Consider the following 18,858-nt stretch of genomic DNA (forward strand, 5'->3'; position numbering starts at 1 on the left):
TAGTGAAGATTTCCTCACCTTTGACTTTCATCATCGTTTGAGACACTATTTGTTGATCTGAAACAGACAACAAACAAAACACAAACAAACAAATAATCAAATATGTAACAACTAACAAAAAATGAGTAAAATAAGAAATGTAAACTGAACAGCAATTTACCTTTTTTTCTTTTTAGAGTGCCATGCCAGTACCAGGACAACTGCTGCTACAGTACAAACAGCTGCAACCACCGAACCTATAATGACTCCAACACTGGTTGAATTCCCTAAAAAAAAATTCAGATAATAACAGTTTATCTTCAGAGTATTTGCAGACTGTGGAGCAATTAGGTTGGTGAAATCTGTGATCTCCAAGTCTCTTCATACTTTTATCTGTTTAATCATTTTTTAAATTATATTTTTTACTTTCTATCTTAGATTTTGCAAAGTGCTTTATTATATAAAGACCAACAGTTCCTCACCTATCCTGAGGACAGTGTTGGTTATCAGCGTCTCCTCAGCATCTCTCAGTTCACAGGTGTATGTTCCCTCATGATGTGAAGATAAGTCCTGTAGCATGAGGCTGCCTGACTCTGACACACCCTTCACCTGCTGCCTCCACTCCTCTGAGACTGTGTAGAGGACGTCAGCTCTGGTCTGAGTCAGGATCATCTGACTGTGGTTGAATCTCCAGGTGAGACTGAAGCCTGTGATGGAGGTGTTGGAGGTGGAGCAGGGGATTGTTGCTTCATGGTGGGACACAGTGATAGAAGCTGAAATAATAAAACACACAAAAAAGTTAAATATAAAGAAAAATAAATAATGTAATCTGTTTAGATGAATCTGGACTCCCTGTAAGTGACGTCAAAATTTTCCTCAAACTCCAGAGTCCTAGTTTAATCAAATGCATTAAATCTCACTTCAAATTTACGTCACTGTGGAAAAACAGGTTCTGTTACTAAATGTGAAAAAGAAAAAATGCATGAAATGAGTAAAGATTTGTACTTAGTCACTGACCTGGTTTTAACAAAGTGGCTCTCCTCCAGTTACTGTGAGTGCTGATGTTGCAGCTGTAGATCAGATCAGTATCTGAACGTATCAGAGAACCACTGATGTTGTAGAGCAGCTGTTCAGTCTCCTGGACTTTAGTTTGGTTCTTGAAGGCCACATTGGATGGAGGACTGGTGGACCAGGTGAGTTCAGGCTCAGGGTAGATCCCCTCTGAGCTGCAGGTGATGTTGTCTCCAACCTGCTGGAGGTCGACTTTAACCACTGGAGCTGAGAAAAAGGAAAAAGGATCTTAACTTGAAAATTTGTTTTATAAATGCACAAATTATTGGTTTTCTATTGTGTTCCTCATACCGTCCACATTCAGAGTGATGAATGACTCCTTGTTTCCTCTGATGGTGCTGGTGAAGCACTTGTATCTCCCCTGGTCCTGGACCTTCACCCCTGTCAGCTGCAGTGAGGCGTTTCCTCTGGAGATCTGGTCCTGGAACAGTGATGTTCTGCCTCTGAAGCTCTGGTCCTGGAGTCCCAGCTGGTCTTGGTTGTGGTAGTAGGAGTGGACAGGAAGGTTTCCAGCTGTCAACTCCATCCAGTGGATGACCACATCCTTGCCGCCCTGGAAGATGCAGCTCTCCATGAAAACACAGGACACCTCAGTGTCTGTAACATGTCAGGTAAAGAGTTACATGTTAAAGTTCAATGCAGAAACAGTCTAGTATTTAAAACATATAATCCGTCATATTTGACTCCAAGTCTTTTTCTCCTCCTGAGCTCAAAGACTCAGCGTCACAGTGCAACTATCAGCTTTAACACAAAAAATCCACAAAATGTCTTCACGTACATATTTTCCTCTGTTACATTGGCATGTTTATATCACTAGTTTTGAGCTCAATTATTACTTCATTCTGGACTGAATACAGAGGATAATGGTTGATGCATTCACAATAATATTGTATTTTTGCATTTTCACTCAAAAATTAAGACATTTTCTTTAATTAAGTCCCAAACAGAGCAACCTGCCCGTTGCTAAGCTACAGTAGCTGTGTAACTGAAAATCACTGACAACTCTGTGTGAAGACATCGAACAGCATGATGTCAAACATTAACCCCTGTTTTATTGTTATTGGCTCATGTATCCGCCAACGGTTTGCCCGCTGAGAAAATCATTCATTGCACTGTGCATTTGAATTCCTGTCTGTCACTGGGGTAATTGTCTCAGTGTCATGAACTGAAAAACAAGACTGGACCAGAACCTGTAACATATAGTTGGACCACCTGTAGAAAATCCTGATTTTATGACTGTGACAACCTTTATTATCACCACATGTTGAACTGAACATGTGGTCTGACTCTGATATTAAACTTTATTGTTACTGCATTATTGTTGTAAACGCTTCACTTGCCTCCTCTTGCAGGAGTCAACAACAACAGGACGGAGATTTCCAGTGAACAAAAGAAACAGCTGACCCTGGTCATCTTCTCTTTATCATCTGAACTGCATCACTTCAACAGAAGTTAGGAAACCTGCTTTATTGAAAACAAAAATAAGTCAGCAAACAAACAGTATGTAAAACATCTGCAGTTTGTAAATCAAAATTCCGAGTTTGGCTAACAAATATGAAGAGCTGAAGCCTCCAAAGCTGCCAATCTCCACTGAGACCAAACAGCTCATTACAAAATTAATTTGTATTGTTTTATTTCTGTGACTGCAACAATTAGTCAATGAACTCATCTGAAAAACAATCTCTAATAAATCTGCTAAGCAGTGTTCTAAGTTTGTAGGGCTTGATTTTGTCACTGTCAGCTCTCCTATTATTTTTGACAACAAAAGAAAGGCTACTGTATTCATCTATAACTCCTGTGGAAGTACAGATGTTACAGTTGTTACACACTGGTCCCTCAGAGCACGATGATTCTCTGTTCAAACCTGCCGCTCTTTCTCCGGTTACCTCCCACACAAAAACCTGTAGTAGACCTGTGAACATGTAACACCTCAAAACTGTCCATAGATGTGTAGTAAAAATCATCATAAAGCTTTTAACAGTAGAGTGTCAGCTCAAAGAATCAAACAAAGCAAACTTACATGATATTTATAGTCCAAAAGCAGCAGCCTGTACACACATGAGGATAAAGACTGAGATCATGGTGATAACATTTGGATATTGGAGGGAAACTCAAGACCAACCAATCAGGATGCAGTTTGTGTTGCAGTCTGTTGATCATTAACAGAGGTTTACAGCCTCAGTGTGCAGCTCAAAATCTCTTATACTAATAATGAAAACCTGCTTCAGAATTTTGAGGACTTTTAAGGTTAATTTGTATTTTGTTCAGTTGTCTCAAAAATAAATGTTTAACTGTTGATCAGCTTATTAATCCTCCACCTTCAACTCACCCTGATCAACTTTCTACTATAAAATGCAATGACTTTGCAACAGTTATTTTCAACCACCAACAGAAAAAAGCACAAGCTCTCTGAGCTCTGCCAACGATGCTGTGCATATTCCACTACACAGAACATGTAGTATGATTCATTTATCTCTTGAGGATTCTTCATTACTAGATATAGATACTGTTCATGAGCTCAAGTCTTCCACCTGCTGTCTGGTCCCTCTTCCTACAATCACCAACACTTACAGATCAGGCACCGGTTTCTTTTGTTTTCTGTTCTATCTGTTTTTGTATTTGTACCGCACAATCTATTGCTTTGCTTATTTGTGTTATATTTTTGTGTTTCCATTGTGAAGCACATGGAATTGTCTTTTGCAGGAAATGGATGAGTCTAAATCTAAATGAAGTGTCTTCTTCTTCAACATAGCTACTGTCAGGTTGGGGGAATGTGGACCCAAATGCAGAACACAACTCAGAAGTAACAAAAACATTATCAAGAAAAGGTGAACAAAAAGGTCCTCAAAGCACAACAGAAACGAACAAAGTACCAACAGAAAAGGTCAACAAGCCTAAGTCCTGGACAAGCACAAAGTAAGCTACAACAGAAAAATCACAAAGTACAACACAAGAGACATAGAAACATAGAAACATAAGCACTCACAAAAATCAGGACCATGAAGGAAACTCTCAGACAGAACACAGGATATGGACAACAGGACATGGAACATGGGAATGAGACGCAGGACAACAGGTAGCAACGCAGACGATCCGAGAAGGACAGTGGGAAAACACACAGGTTAAATACACAACCAACACAGGTTCATTACACTGGGTAATCATGAGTGGAAGAACACAGGAAGACAAGACAGCAACTTCAAAAATAAAACAGGGACTAAGGACAGACCATGATACATACAGTCTGTAGTTTACTGTATGACAACAAACAAGTCTGTGCAAATTCTCATTTGTCCAGGTCAAAGGCATCTCTAGGCAACTGAATCAAGTCAACTGGACTTAGCTTTTGTCTTATCGCCACTTGGAGGGACGAAACGTCTTCGAGGCAAAAACTAAGTCCAGTTAACTTGATTCAATGGCCTAGAGGAGCAAACAACAAGAGCGTCCTCATTTTAACAACCCACTGTCTCACTAAACAAACCCAACATACAAAACAAGAGTGCAGCATTTGTCCTCATATTTTTCTGCTAGCACATCACATACGAACATAGGATGTTTCTCTGCAGACATTTAAATGAATCTTCTCATCCTGCTTTGTTACTCATTTTCTAACATAGTAACAATTGAGTTGTTCTGTGTTGTAGCACATGAAAGATCCTAAACAAAGATGGTTTCAGAACAAGACTGTGACCTGTAGTAATGTTTATTTTATAAAAACCACACAGTTGCTCCTGGAGGTTTCTACTATGTGTATTACATATCCCTCTGGAGAATCCCTCATGGCTTTGACCCGTTCCAGTTTGCCTACCGCCCGAACCGCTCTACAGAGGATGCCATCACCTCTGCAGTCCATCTGAGCCTACAACATCTGGAGGAGAAGAACACCTATGTGCGGATGCTTTTTGCTGATTTCAGCTCAGCATTCAACACAATAATCCCCCAGCATCTGGTGAGCAAACTGGCCCCCCTGGGCTTCAGTACCACACTGTGCAACTGGAATCTGGATTCCCTGTCTGATAGAGCCCAGTCTGTAAGGGTGGGGAAGAACACCTCCTCAGTCATCAACCTGAGCACCGGTTCCCCTCAGGGCTGCATCCTGAGTCCGCTGCTTTTCACCCTGATGACTCATGACTGTGTCGCCAAGTCCACTACCAACCATATCATCAAATACGCGGATGACACAACAGTAGTGGGCCTCATCCGCAGTAACAACGACCAGGCATACAGAGAGGAGGTGGAACAGCTGGTGAACTGGTGCAGCAGGAACAACCTTCTCCTGAATGTGGACAAAACCAAGGAGATCATTGTCGACTTCAGGAAGAATCGACCCAGTCACACTCCACTGTGCATCAACAACACAGCAGTGGAGGTGGTGAAAAGCACAAAGTTCCTGGGAATGCACAAACCAGACACCTTAACCTGGACAACAAACACCACATCTCTGGTAAAACGTGCACAGCAGCGTTTGCACTTCCTCCGTAGGATGAGAAGATCACATCTCCCCCCTCCCATTCTCACCACTTTCTACAGAAGCACAACTGAATCCATCCTGACCAACTCCATCTCTGTGTGGCATGGCAGCTGCACAGCTGCGGACTGGAAGTGTCTTCAGAGAGAGGTAAGGACAGCGGAGAAAATGACTGGGACTTCTCTCCCTTCCATCATGGACATCGGTCAGAAACACTCTCTGACAAGAGCAAAAAACATCACCAGAGACCCCACACACCCACACAAGGAACTGTTCTCATTGCTGAACTCTGGGAGGAGGTATTGCAGCATGAGGAGCAGAACAACCAGGTTCTGCAACAGTTTCATTCCCCTGGCCATAAGACTGCTGAACCTCCAAAACGGCTGAATTCTTAATTTTTGCACATGCCACTTTTAACATTTTAACTGTGATTCTTTTAAATATAAAAATAGTTATTTTTTGCACATATGCACAAGACACAAGACACTTTCATATGCACACAGAGCACTTTATTGACCGACCAACCTCACTTGTCTTGTTTTTAATTTATTTATATTTATATATATATACATATTTTTTTGTTTTGTGCCAAGAGTCAGTGAAACGAAATTTCGTTCTATGCACACTGTGTATTTGAATGGCAATAAAGTACCTATTCTATGACATCATGTTGGTAGTGTGGATACAGCCTGCTGATGCAATGACTGGTGATGAACACCTCACTCACCTCCTCAGCAGGAGTCACAGACTAGTCCACATGAAACTCCACATCAGCAGATTCACAGCAGAGCTGAAGACCATCGCCCTCTGAATGTTGTTTCTGCTGTTTACAGGGTAAAAAGCAGAACTATTAACCATGTGACGACAGATCTTTTACCAGTGTTCAGTCTCAGTTGAACAGTTGGGATAAAAAGTGAGTAACAATGTTTAGATAACCAGATCATGTGCACCTGATGTATTCACCTGTGTGATTTTAGCCATTTTAAGTGGGAATAAATGTGGGGGTGTCCTCATTTATTCCTCACCCAATTTCTTTTTTTTAGAATTTCATTTTAATTGAAAAAGTATTTTCTTCAGTTTTGTCTAGTTACAGTACTATATTACTTGAATCTCCCAGTATTGTTAAAACTGATATGAAATGTCCATGTCAATATATCACACACACAAAACCTTTCGTTTTTTTCACATGACTGAGAATATGGTTAACCTATTAGTAGAAGTGAAAATGTACTGTATTAGGAATCTGAAAGCCACAGAATCAACCAGCTCTAGGCTAAGGTGAATGTATTTTTAACTGGCTGGTACAAAGCAGATGATTATTTTGTGCTCACATTCATTTTCTTCTCTGGTAAAGACATTTTAACTTGTTTTTCACACATTTGAAATGTGTAACTTGTACAACACAAATGTAAATACAAAAGAACAACACTGTGGGTTCCCTTTTATTCTTAAAATTTTATGTACAAGTGCGACTGATTTATTTTTTTTTAATGTACATTCAATATAGAAAGTTTATATACGTAATATTACATTGAACATTTCACAAATTGCACTAGTCTTTCACATAGATTCATAATCAGTAAACGTCATTCGTCACATCTTAGCAGAAGCTCATTTTCCGGTGGTTATTATTCATTTATAAATATTCTAGTGCTTTTTGCGTTCTGGGGGAGAAGGAGAATTACTTAAAAAAGTGAGACAGAAAGGGTGGCCTTCAATGAGAAGCAGGATGAAGAAAGAGCAGAGGAAGTAGACTTGGGGCATTTAGAAAGCAGAAGAACTAGACCTGTCAAAACAGACAAGTGGCCAGTCTGGTATTTAAGGAGGAATTGACCAATTGCATTTCTTATTTCCTGTTTGAAGTGTTGAAGTGTTTGTTTTGTCTTTTCCACATGTGAATCTATTATATAGACCAGTAAAGGACATATTTATGGGGAGAGGTCCTTTGCACAGATGTGTATGTGGATCATAAATGAGGCCATCCTCAGCATCTGGGGGGAAATGTAGCCAATCAGGATATAACAAAGAGGAATAAGATCATGGAGAAGAGACAGTTTACCTATAATAAGCCGTCTTCCAATGTCTTTCTCATGAAAAAAAATCTAGAGTAAAAAATATATTCATACAAAAAGTAAACTCTTCTGCGTGTCATTGGAAGAAATAAGAGAAGTAGCACAGAAACAAAACAAACGTGGTCATCTGTTAAAACAATTTCAAAGTGTTTATGAAGACTTGAGTGCCATTTGTAAAGGGGAGAGGAGAATGATGCTGGAGGAGGTGTGGCAGAGACCAGGGTGACAGTCAGGGTGACGGGCCCGCTCTCCTCCGCCTTTCTCTCTCTCCATCCCCTCGTGTGGGGGGAGCCCAACAGTCCCTCTCTGAGCTGCGGCCGCCGAGCCGCAGGGCGAGTCTGGATGCCTGAGCGTGACTGTGTGTGTGTGTATGCGTGCGCGCGTGTTTTCGTCAGCCTTGGTCTCCAATGTCGTTGTCCACGGGGGGTGGGACGCTGGACATCACCGTGGTGCCAGTTCCTGCTGTAAGGTAGCCTGCGACTCCTGGACCTACGGTTGGCAGAGAGGTAGATGAGACAGAGCACAGATGTGACTTATGTGAACATCTGGAGCACTGATGGTGAGCTACGAAGATGTAGCTACTAATCTACAGGATGTTACTACTGCATGTATGGAGGGGGAAATGATGACGACACTGACTGCTGTGCTCCTACTTAATGTCAAGTGAAAGTGTTTCCTTTTAGTTCAACACAGTTTGGAAAGGTTGCTGCCACACGGTGCACCATAATAATAATAATAATAATAATAACAGAGGTATGGAATGAATCTGCTGAAGTGGAGCATTCACTTCTCCACCAATTCCTACGATTTTCTAGAGTTCTAGTTTCACATTTGTTTTTCACACTACACACTTTTCTACTAATAAAGACATTCAGATGCCCTGTTTTTTGTTTAGTGGATAAAATAGCTTTAAATGAACCATTATTAACAATCTTATTACATTATCTTCAATATTTCTCACACTAACAACTATCTACAGTTTACATGGTTAAACTCAGTAAAACTCATGCTGCTATTTTCTTTTCACCACCCAGAGAAGCTGAAGTTGTATTTTAGCGCCCCCTTGTGACGAGTGTTAAAAATGTAGGTACAGAGACTCTGGGGATGAATTACTGTGTCTGTGTGGAGTGGTTAAGAGGCACTTGGGTGCATTTGGGTCTTTTTTGGGGGAATCTGTATAAGCATCCTGTAAAATAACATTGACTCTGTTTAACAGTGTTATTGAATGCAATTTGGATCACTCAGATATTTTTTTCTTCCTTAAATGATGCACTTCCACTTTCAAAAAGGGGGATCTAAGAGATATTCACCTCAACTCTTTTAGAAATAACTTCAAAATGATGTTTTAGTGAAGTGGATGAGCTGTTACAGGATAAGACACTTTTTTTTAATCTACTGAGTGCTGATACATAATTTTGCCATTTTAATTAATCCAGGCATTACTGTTTTCTCACTGAAAACAATACTCTTTACTTGCCCATAGCAGAATGGAAATCCATTCTCAAATATCACATGGGTTTGTAATCACATCCAAGTGTGAAAGTCAGAGGCATTTCTGTCCAGCAACTTTCAAAAGGCATTTCGGTTCAGGTCCTAAAACTGGAGTGTGACAGAGTTAGTGGATGAAGATGAAATGATGATCACGGCGTTGCAAAGATGGAGAGAGCGGGAATGGAAAGTTAAGTGTGGGTCAGAGATGGTGGCAGAGGTAAAGGAATGGCTTCAGGAGTGAGGTCAGAGTCTACCTGCATCAGAGCAAGAGAGAGGAGGGCTGTGAGGGCCCAGCTCAGGAGTCTAGAGCCCACCTCGCAGTGGGCTGCTGGCAGCCAGGAGAGAAGGAGTGGAAACCCCTGAGGAGGAAATATGGAGGACAAGGAGGAAGGGAAAGGCAGAGCCAGGAAGTTATAGGACGTGGAGAGAAAAAGGGTCGCTGGGTTTAAGCACAAGTGAGGAGTCAGCCACAAGGTGTTTTTAGGATAAAGCAAAGCATTAAGATTCAACAAGAGCTCAGAGACAGACAATTAAGACTTACCTCCTGAGCACAAAGAAAGTATTTCAAAGGCGTAGCTTGTTAAGAAACTGTCAGAAGTGTTCGACAGCGGCTGGAGTTCACCGAAACCTTACCTGTCAGGTAACCGGCGGTCTGAGACTCTGAGATGAAAAGATCATGTTTCTGGTCTTTGAAGGCACTCCACACCGAGGACTTCGCAAGAATTTCATTCACCTATAAACAGTGGTTAGCAGAATTACAAATGAGACAAATAACCAACACAATGAAGCCACATAAACAATGATTTCACTCTGATCGTACCTGCTCGCCGTACTGCAGACTGCGAGTCATGGACTTGAGAGCCTTTACTATCTGGGCCTTGGTAGCTGAGGGGTTATCTAATGTCTCCAGGCCGATTCCTTCCAGTAACTTCAGGAGGTATGGAACCAGCTCCACTCTCAGAGCCTGTCCAGTTGGAGAACAACATGAAGTATTAGTTAGGCAGCATGTTACTCAAACCTGCTGTTGGAAAAAATTTTAAAAATGAGGTGAACATTTTACCTGGGCTACTAGGTCTGTCTGCTCCTTCTGGAACATGCGGTTGAGAGCTTCACAAGCCAGCCCAGCCATGTCCGCCCGCATTTTCATCCCAGTCATCAGGGGGCCGATGGTCTCCAGAGAAGCCATGGAGCGCACACACAGCTACGTACAACACAACAGCTTTATTAATATGTCATACTGCAAGGAGAGGTCAAGCTGGCTGTGCTGTGTAAATCCTCACAATGAAAACTGGGCTTTTCTTGTCTTAAAGGGATAGTTCAACATTTTGGCAAATTGACCCATTGCCATAATTCCTATAGTTTTAGGAGAAGGTTCGTTACCTGCTTAAAGATACGCTACGGATGCTCATGGAATTTCTTGATTTACCTAATCAAACTCATCAAATACACAATCCAACAACTCCAAAACCCTCTCATGGACAAGTTGTAACCTGCACATTCACCACGCTATGAGATAATAATGTAATGTTACGAGACAGAGTTGTTTTCGAGGCAAATGCAGAGACTGCTTGCCGAAAAACGGTTTTGCATGAATTTACCTTGAAAACAACTCTGTCTTGTAACATTACATTATTATCTCATAGGGTGGTGAATGTACAAGTCACAACTTGTCCACCAGAGCGTTTTGGAGTTGTTGGATTGTGTATTTGATGAGTTTGATGAGGGAAACCAAGAAATCCCATCTGCCTCCGTAGCGTAGCTCTGAACAGGAGTTAGTGTCTGAAAGTATATCAGTAAAATGTTAATATCCACTTTAGTTTACTAGACAATATTTTTTTAAAGCAGAAGTAAGTGATATATTTGTGTTAATATAAGTCTTAAATAGTTATATCTTCCAACAGCAATCACTTACATAGAGTGTTTGGACTGAAACACGGGTCTGTCAGTCCCTCTGCTCTGCTCTGAGCCGAAGAGAAAACATTTATCGTATCCTACAGTTTTTATCCAATGAGGAGAGAGAACGGCATGCAGGGCTGTGTGTGCAGCCAAGGGACGCCGGGAATGTGGCGACCCAGGGACGAGGACTGTTATGGTGCGTTCAAGGAAACTCGTATTTTTCCGACCGTGAAGTGGTACCAGTTCGATCTGGTACGAGTTCACCGGTCGGAAGTTACGAGTGGCTGTTATAGTGACTTTCACCGGTAAAACAGGTCGGAAAAACACGAGTGGGTTGCCTGGAACGCTACAAAGTCGTAAGTTGTGACTTGAAGCTGTAATTTACGATTTCAAAAGCCTGTCTGGAACGCAGCATTAGCGAAAACCACCGGACCACTTACTTCTGCTTTAAGGAAAATGAAGAAGTTTAGGAGGATTTAACCAGAAAATAAAAGTAAATCTTCATCTGTCAGATCGACTCCTCACCTCGTTGTCTGACAGTACGTGGATGAGGCGGATGGAGCTCTTGGGCACGGCGTTGTTCTTGTGGTTGAGTGCTGCCAGGACGCGAGGCAGGTGACCCAGAGGAGGCACCTGGTCAGCCAGCTGGGTCTGCGTGCTGAACAGACAAACCGCCGCCGTGGTAACCGTCTCCAGGGCCTCACCCTGCAGGACAGCAGAGATGTCATTAAGAAGAAGTGGGACAGAAATATAAACAACAGATAGATATTCTGTCTCAGCTCACATTGGGGTTGTTCTTCTCCAGCAGCTCCGTCAGAGTCTCCAGGAGAGACACCAGGAACTCGCGAGGCTTTCGTAGCACCCAACCTGGCTGAGCGATGAAGATGCGCAAGAAGACTCCACCCACTTCGACCTCGCCCTGCCCTGCACCGTAGGCCACCGTGAAGTCCTCGGGCAACTGAGCACAGACCAAGAGTTCATTGTTACATTAGAGCGTAAACTGCAAACCACTGTTTTGGTTCAACAGTGTACAGTATTACTGTACTTACTTTCCAGTTCACATCAGGATTATCTTTCTGCTGTTTAAAGTGCCTGAAAAAGATTTTAAAATGACATTAAGTGCATGAAACAGCTAGAACTGTTCACTAAGACTGAAATATGTCATTAAATTATATGTCCTACTCAAGCATCATCTCCCGGACAGTGGTTGACACTTTCTCCCTTGAGCTGTCATTCCAGATGAGTTCAGGGTTCTCGTGCGTTCCCTCAAATATGTGCACTGCTGCCTCTGCGTTGTCTCGCATGGCGTCCATGAACACACCAGGGAGGAAACGCATCAGAGTGAGACGCACCTGCCAGAGAAGAAGCGATGGACATATGCTTGGTCAGTAAGAATACATATTTCTGTGATGGTGTATGAATGTTTTTATTTATTTTATTTTTTTCTATATTTAGTTTTTCTCTTCAGACTGACCTTTGGCCCAACCAGCTTGTCTGAGGTCATTTTGGAGAAGAGCTCTGCGGTCTGTGTGCGAACCTGGGGGTGTGTGCAGTTACAGAAGAGGTCCAACAAGTATATAAGGGCACCTGCAGCACAAACACATCACCATGAGCATAGAGGCATTCAGGATTCACATTATGTGTTTTCACAAATATGGAGTACACTAAAGAGAAAATGCAAAATGATACTGACCTTTGGCCATAGCCTCTTTGACAATCTTTGTGTTAGAAGTCAGTGCATACAGTGTCTCCAGCACCATTTGTCTGCCTATAAAACACAAAGACATGTTTGAGAACAGAAGTACAGAGAAAGAAGAAACACAAGTCCTAAGGTTGAGAGTTGTTCTTTTTTTTATGTTAGAGTCTCTTCTTACTGGAGGGGAGCGAGTGCAGCAGCAGCAGAAGGTTGGACAACACCAGAGACTCAGCAATGTTGCTCACACACTCCTGGTTTGACGTCACTGTATTGACAACCTGCAGAGGAAACCAGTAATATTATTGATGGATGTTTTAAGCAATTAAAAGATAATTATTTGAGAGAAAACATCGACTAAGAACAGTTTATGCAAACCTCCAGAACCAACTGCTGAACTCTTCCAGCTCCGTGAACCCGCAACAAAGAGAAGAGCAGCTTGAAATGTCCGATGCACTCCGACTCTGAACCTGAAATTATGCAATGTTTAGTGGTTGGAAAGGTAGGACACTGTACACGTCCATCAACAGGTTGTGTTTTTCAGATGAAGCAGGATAATAGGACATTATTATTATTATATCTCACCTGGGTTGTTCTTGATGACGTTTCGAAGAGCCTCTAAAGCCATCTCAGCGAAGCGGAGCCTCTCGGCGTGCTGCTGGGACTCCACCTTGTTACTCTGACTCATGGCCAGTAGAGTGTGGAGGTACTGGGCCTGGGATCCAACATAGTCCAGCAGACTGGCTGCAAATGCTTTGGGATACTGAAAACAGAACAAAACAAAAGTGTTAGAGAAGGATTTTGTTTGCAGTCAGTCATGGTGGTTTTGGTTTCTTCCTTATCAAATCTCATCTCCCTGGTGAGACGACTGAGAGGCACGATGAGAAATGACAAACAGAATGCAAAGCAGACGAATGTGGTTACTACACTGGGTTGTTGTTCTACTTACCTCAAGTGGGAACGTTGGCTGCTCATTGTAGACCCGCACAAAGATCTCACCAACTATCAGCTCTTTGCTGTGATCACTGAACACAAACTCTGCTCCAAAGCTTTCATCGTTTTCTCCCTGTGAGGAGACCAAAGAGAAAAGAATGAACTATCGATCAATGCAGCTCATCAATAATGTTTTAGATTATCATCTATATATGAATTTCCAATCTCTATCAAATTGAATTTTTTACCAAACTATTTGTTTTGTTGTCCTTTCACATCAGATATAAAAGCAGGTTTATCATTGCAACCGTCTAGGAGGAATATACTGTCAGACGGAGCCTGAGTCATAGTCAATTCCTTTTCTTTATTTTATCTGTCCTTTTAAAAAAAAAAAAATCTAATTTGAAGCTCTGAATGCTACTTGTTTGAAAATTAAATTTAAAAAAAAGGAGATGAGTCTTTCTTACCCTCCTGATGTTTCCCTCCTGTTGACCCTCCAGGAACTCCATTAGCTCAGCTCGTGTCCCGTTGTTCCAGATCAGGTACGGGTTCTCTGAGTTACTGTTCAGCAGCTTCAGCACCTGGATGTAAGAGAAAGGATGAACAACTCAGTGTTGTGGCTGTAAGAGGGAATACTTAGTGTTATTCCTTTTCGACTCTTCGACTGACCTCAGCAGGAGAGCCTGTCCCCAGCTTCCTTGAGATGTACGGCGTCAGCATGGCCGCTAAACTCTTGCGGATGGTGGGGTTCTCGGGGGGCGTGCCCTCGATGCCGTTGGTCTCTGAGACAGGATTGTTTCCATCTGGGGTGTGTGGCGTTTGGGTGAAGCCTCCAAGGCGGCTGAGGGCGACCAAGCTGAGCTTGGCCAAGCTGTTTGCGACCTCCTGTTGGTTTGTGTCCTGGCTGGCCTGCACGCCGCTCTCCTCCAGGGTGTAGTCGTAGTTGAAGAGGTGCACCAGCAGGTGCCAGAGCACACCGGCGTGGTACAGATGGGTCTGCAGGAAGAAGTCCACTGCGAAGGAGCTGACGCACTGCACACTCAGAGCTGCAGTCTTTGGGAGACCCTGAGAAAAGGCGACAGAAGAGAACATGAATAAATGATGTTAGTTGTAAATTGGTAAATCAAAGGAGGACACCTACTTTGATTTAATAGAATAAGAAACAAATTACTGGATGTTTGATGTTTTTTTTTAAGTATATTCTGTGGCTTTTAGGCCTTTAATCAACATGACAGCTGCAGAGAGACAGGAAACTGGGAGACAGGGAGAGAAAGAACGACTAAGGACTATAGCCTCTGCATAGTCTGCTCTACCCACCAAGCTAATCAACGCCCCCAATTAATAATTTTCATATTTGTTTATCGTTCTAGTATCAAAATATCACACTTAATCTGACAATAACATATTGATCATAAAAAAAATATTTGGCAGCACATCATGATTTGCCAGGAGAAGATGACATAATAAATTGCTTTGAATTGTTGTGTGGTAATTCCCCTGAAAAGGGGCTTTCCTATCAAAGACAAAGTAGATCAGAAGGAAAACTAAAAGTAAACATGGACGCAAGCTCCTCACCTTTCCATAGAACAGGATATGACACAGGTCCCTGATGATGTTGGGCAGTTCAATGATCTTTTCCCTGCATTCTTCAAACTGGGCGGCTACACTGTAGCACTTACAGATGTGCCCGCACACCTGTGGCACATTCGAATGATGGAGAAGCGTTAAAGAAATCATAACAAGCAAGTCCAACACATTAAAGTGGTGACATCAGGTGACCGTCTTACCTGCACAGCCATGTCGTCAGGTTTACTGGATGCAGTTAATACAGCAACGCACCGAGACAAGGCCTCCAACAACACCTGAATACACACAGGAGACGATTTTATAATGTTTTTCCATCTCTACTCCATACACCACACACTACCCTGGTGCACACTCATGTGACTGCCACTGACAGCTATGATGATACATTGTGACTGGTTGATACTCAGGGGTTTGTTGATGTGTTTGTACCTCGATGCCGCTCTCGCGGCGCAGCTCCTCTGCATTGAGAGCAGAGCAGTTGACCGTGTGGAAGGCCAGTTCAGCAGCAGCCGGGAGCAGAGGGGAGGTTTTAGAGAAGAGCTGATCATCCTCTGTCTCCATAGTGATTGTTTTGATGAGCATGGGGTAACCGGCGTATTTGTAGGGTTCCAGTTCTTCAGTTAACAGACAAAGAGTTGTTCAGAGGACACAAAGTATTAGTTAAAATCACCAACAACCAACACATTTTACATAGAATTACTTCTTCATCAAAATAATACTTCAATTGTTTGTCTCTGGTTCAAAATGTAAAAAGAACAGACACAGGAACTAAACCTGTCTGCAGACCTTGTTTGTGTCGGTTGAACAGGATGCTCTGGGCTTTGAGGATGAGGATGATGTTTTCTGGGTCGGGGCCATCCACAATGCGGGCAGACTTTGTGCAGAGGAACTCATAGGCTTTGTTCACTTTCTCAAACATGTCCTGAAAAACAACAGGTTGAAAACACATATGAGGATACTCTACATCTTTACAGACACACAGTCCATATTGTATCAGTATTGAGTGTCATACGCACCCTGCCCTCCGGGTTCTTGTCAGGATGGTACTTCTGCGCCAGTCTGAAGTAAGCTTTCCTGATTTTACTCTCCTCATGTCTGAAGAGAAAAATGCCAAACATAAATACATTCACATTTACAAGAGATCTGTCTTATACCTAAATGTTGATGTTACTCTTAGGATAAGTTATAACAAATCAAATTATACTCACGAGCCCTGTCCTTTGGGAAGGTTGAGGACTTCGTAGGCATCATCCACAGACATGGAGGGAGGCTTCTTCTCCACTTCCCTCTTCCAGGCTTCGAGAGTGTCTTTTAGCAGCTTCACCTGCAGGGAAATGACGGCGGGGGACAATTTCAAAAGGAGCCGTTCTTAGAAATACAAAGAGGACATTTGTAAATTCCTAAAAGCTTGGATAAATACGGAAAGAAAAGTCACATACAGCGTCTCGAATAGGCCAGTCAGGGAAGCGGGTGGTGTCACACAGATGTCTGAGGTAGTAGATGTTGCAGAAGAGCTCGTTGTCCAGCTGAGGGAAGCTGATCACGGGGATGGGGCAGTACTGGTAGAGGGCCCGGGTGTTGCTCTGCAGCCTGGGGCTGAAGTCAGCGACATGGGCCGCTATCTTCTCAATCATCATGCGCCTGAAGCAGAGTTCAAACCCAAACTGTTAAAGCTGCAACGTTCATTGCTGCCATTCTAAATATCTACATTCCCTTTGAGAGCAAACTCATTTAACATGACAGAGAATGATTCCTACCTCATCTCACTGCTCCAAATGGCCTCAGGTGTGTCGAACTCTCCAAGGAATATCTCAGAGAAGCGCTCGGCCTCGTAGTTCTCCAGGTAACACACCATTGCTTCGGGCAGCACCGGTCCCAGAACACTACGCTGCACGATGTCCTGACCCTTAGACTGTGGACAGGGGAACAGGCACAAGTCATTTCCAGAACAAGGGGGTTAATAAAATACAATTCATTTCAGTTTGTACCGTTTCCAATAAACTAACTTTACCTCCTCTGATTTGAAGGCTTGCTTCAAGTGAGTGTATTTCAGGAACCTAAAACCACAAGAACATCTCAGTGGTTATAATCAGCAGCACCATGGCATGCACACCTTTACACACAAACATGCAGGTTTCTTCTAAAAGACGAAAACACATTCCTCACTGGTTTGGTTGTGTAACCATTTCCTCCTTATGAAAAAACATAATATATTTTTTTAAGTTTAAGACTCTATGACACATAAAGAAGCCAAATTTGAAACGTTATTTCTCTGTAATGCAGAGATATTAATGTATTTATGTGTTTCACACCAATTATAAGATATTGCAATGTCCGTGTCATCTGGGATTGATCGGACATGTTGGGATGTTGGGACAGAAATCTTTATGTGTCAGCTGTTTGTGCCGTTTCTTCACCTTGCTACAGGAAGCACGTTGGAGCCGGTGTACATCATGATGAAGAAGAAGACCCCAGTTAAATAGAGGCGCTGGAGATTGGGGTTGTCTTGCATCACCAGGTACATAACATTGGCGACCTTTTCCACCAGGATAGGGTCAAAAGTCAACAGCAGCTGGATAAGAAAAGAAAAGAAAAAACAGATCGAGATTTTGTTTCACAAGAGGAGATAAGATGGTGATAAAAAGGACAGAAGAACAGAAATATCTGATTCAAATTGTGCAATTACCTGGACAATATGTGGCAGACAGGCATTATCAGTGATCATCCTCTTGATTTTAGGCAAAGGACGGATAATTGCATTATCTTGGTCCCTGAATAAAAAGTAAAGAAAAAGGGTTTATTATAGTTATGGTAAAAAAAGTTTCTAGTAGAATAACAAATGTAATACATTAATCCATAAAACATAAGAGCACAGCCACATTGTGTACCTGCTGGGGTAGTAGGAGCACATGGTGATGAGCATGTTAAGGATCAGTGTGGCCAGGTCAGACTCGTTCATCACCGCCTGTCCTGTGGCCAGGAGGCACCACTTCAGCTGGGGTATGGCCTGCAGGGGGCGCCAGCCGTCCATCCCCTGAGCCCAGCAGCGCGTCTTTGCTGTGAGGACGCCTGTGCTCCAAAACTCCTGCATCTGGACACGTCACAGACAAATAATACAATGATTAGAAGAGATAATTATTTTCTAAATGTCCACTCTTGACAACTGTCCTGTAACCGGAAGCAGAACATTTCATGTCATATTCAACACTGCCTTTTTATTTTGTTTATAGTCATACAAATGTTAGCCTCTGGGTATTGATTGCTAAGAAGTACTTAATTTCTTCCATTACGGCAAAATGTTGAAACGTATACAGCCCCTTTAGCCATCACTTCACTGCTGCTCTAACCCCAGGATCACATTACATTAGCTGGACATTTGTACTCCATTATACACATGTAATATTGACGCCAAAAAAATATGAAACCAAGTACAAGCAAGATGTTGCATTTATCATGAATTTAATATTTTTTTTGATTCTGACACATTTAGATTTTGATGAACTGTTAGCAGGGCTGTGTTTGAGTTTTTCAGATGGTCACATACCTCCTCGTAACTGAAAGGTCCTCTTCTTTCCTTGTCTGCGTTCCCAAAGTACCACTCTTTCTCACTCTCCCTCTTCATGTCAGGTGATGCCTCCAGCACGTTGCTCTGTGGAAATGAAGAACAC

The 18,858-nt window shown here is 42.4% G+C and overlaps 2 protein-coding genes across 8 annotated transcripts in view; both read right to left on the reverse strand.

Moving 5' to 3' along the window:
• LOC146966868 (hemicentin-1-like) overlaps positions 1-1,651 on the reverse strand; it is a gene marked incomplete at its 5' end in the record, with an annotated part of 23,368 nt that extends 21,717 nt beyond the window's left edge. The window contains 2 exons of the mRNA XM_085764013.1: positions 997-1,257; positions 1,342-1,651. Of these exons, the coding sequence (XP_085620139.1) occupies positions 997-1,257; positions 1,342-1,651 (571 nt within the window). The remainder of the gene's footprint in view (positions 1-996; positions 1,258-1,341) is intronic.
• Positions 1,652-6,929: 5,278 nt separating this feature from the next.
• dnajc13 (dnaJ homolog subfamily C member 13) overlaps positions 6,930-18,858 on the reverse strand; it is a 33,722-nt gene continuing 21,793 nt past the window's right edge. For 4 of the 7 annotated variants that reach the window (XM_085763932.1, XM_085763929.1, XM_085763934.1 and 1 more), the window contains 29 exons: positions 18,735-18,839; positions 18,079-18,281; positions 17,877-17,961; positions 17,608-17,762; positions 17,202-17,247; positions 16,948-17,102; positions 16,630-16,831; positions 16,399-16,514; positions 16,207-16,285; positions 15,977-16,112; positions 15,620-15,804; positions 15,391-15,465; positions 15,179-15,298; positions 14,273-14,668; positions 14,071-14,184; positions 13,620-13,736; positions 13,256-13,433; positions 13,049-13,140; positions 12,852-12,951; positions 12,671-12,745; positions 12,452-12,564; positions 12,160-12,329; positions 12,027-12,069; positions 11,762-11,935; positions 11,503-11,682; positions 10,142-10,282; positions 9,902-10,045; positions 9,715-9,814; positions 6,930-8,079 (listed from right to left, as the gene is read on the reverse strand). In XM_085763932.1, the coding sequence (XP_085620058.1) occupies positions 7,982-8,079; positions 9,715-9,814; positions 9,902-10,045; positions 10,142-10,282; positions 11,503-11,682; positions 11,762-11,935; positions 12,027-12,069; positions 12,160-12,329; positions 12,452-12,564; positions 12,671-12,745; positions 12,852-12,951; positions 13,049-13,140; positions 13,256-13,433; positions 13,620-13,736; positions 14,071-14,184; positions 14,273-14,668; positions 15,179-15,298; positions 15,391-15,465; positions 15,620-15,804; positions 15,977-16,112; positions 16,207-16,285; positions 16,399-16,514; positions 16,630-16,831; positions 16,948-17,102; positions 17,202-17,247; positions 17,608-17,762; positions 17,877-17,961; positions 18,079-18,281; positions 18,735-18,839 (3,897 nt within the window). In that variant the 3' untranslated portion in view covers positions 6,930-7,981. Of the gene's footprint in view, positions 8,080-9,335; positions 9,441-9,714; positions 9,815-9,901; positions 10,046-10,141; positions 10,283-11,502; positions 11,683-11,761; positions 11,936-12,026; positions 12,070-12,159; positions 12,330-12,451; positions 12,565-12,670; positions 12,746-12,851; positions 12,952-13,048; positions 13,141-13,255; positions 13,434-13,619; positions 13,737-14,070; positions 14,185-14,272; positions 14,669-15,178; positions 15,299-15,390; positions 15,466-15,619; positions 15,805-15,976; positions 16,113-16,206; positions 16,286-16,398; positions 16,515-16,629; positions 16,832-16,947; positions 17,103-17,201; positions 17,248-17,607; positions 17,763-17,876; positions 17,962-18,078; positions 18,282-18,734; positions 18,840-18,858 lie in introns of all 7 variants that reach the window. The other 3 variants (XM_085763935.1, XM_085763933.1, XM_085763936.1) reach the window with 1 other exon arrangement.

The sequence above is a fragment of the Trachurus japonicus genome, chromosome 20, assembly GCF_045865225.1.
Source record: "Trachurus japonicus isolate A0001 chromosome 20, Traja_1.0".
Taxonomy (NCBI): Eukaryota; Metazoa; Chordata; class Actinopteri; order Carangiformes; family Carangidae; genus Trachurus; species Trachurus japonicus.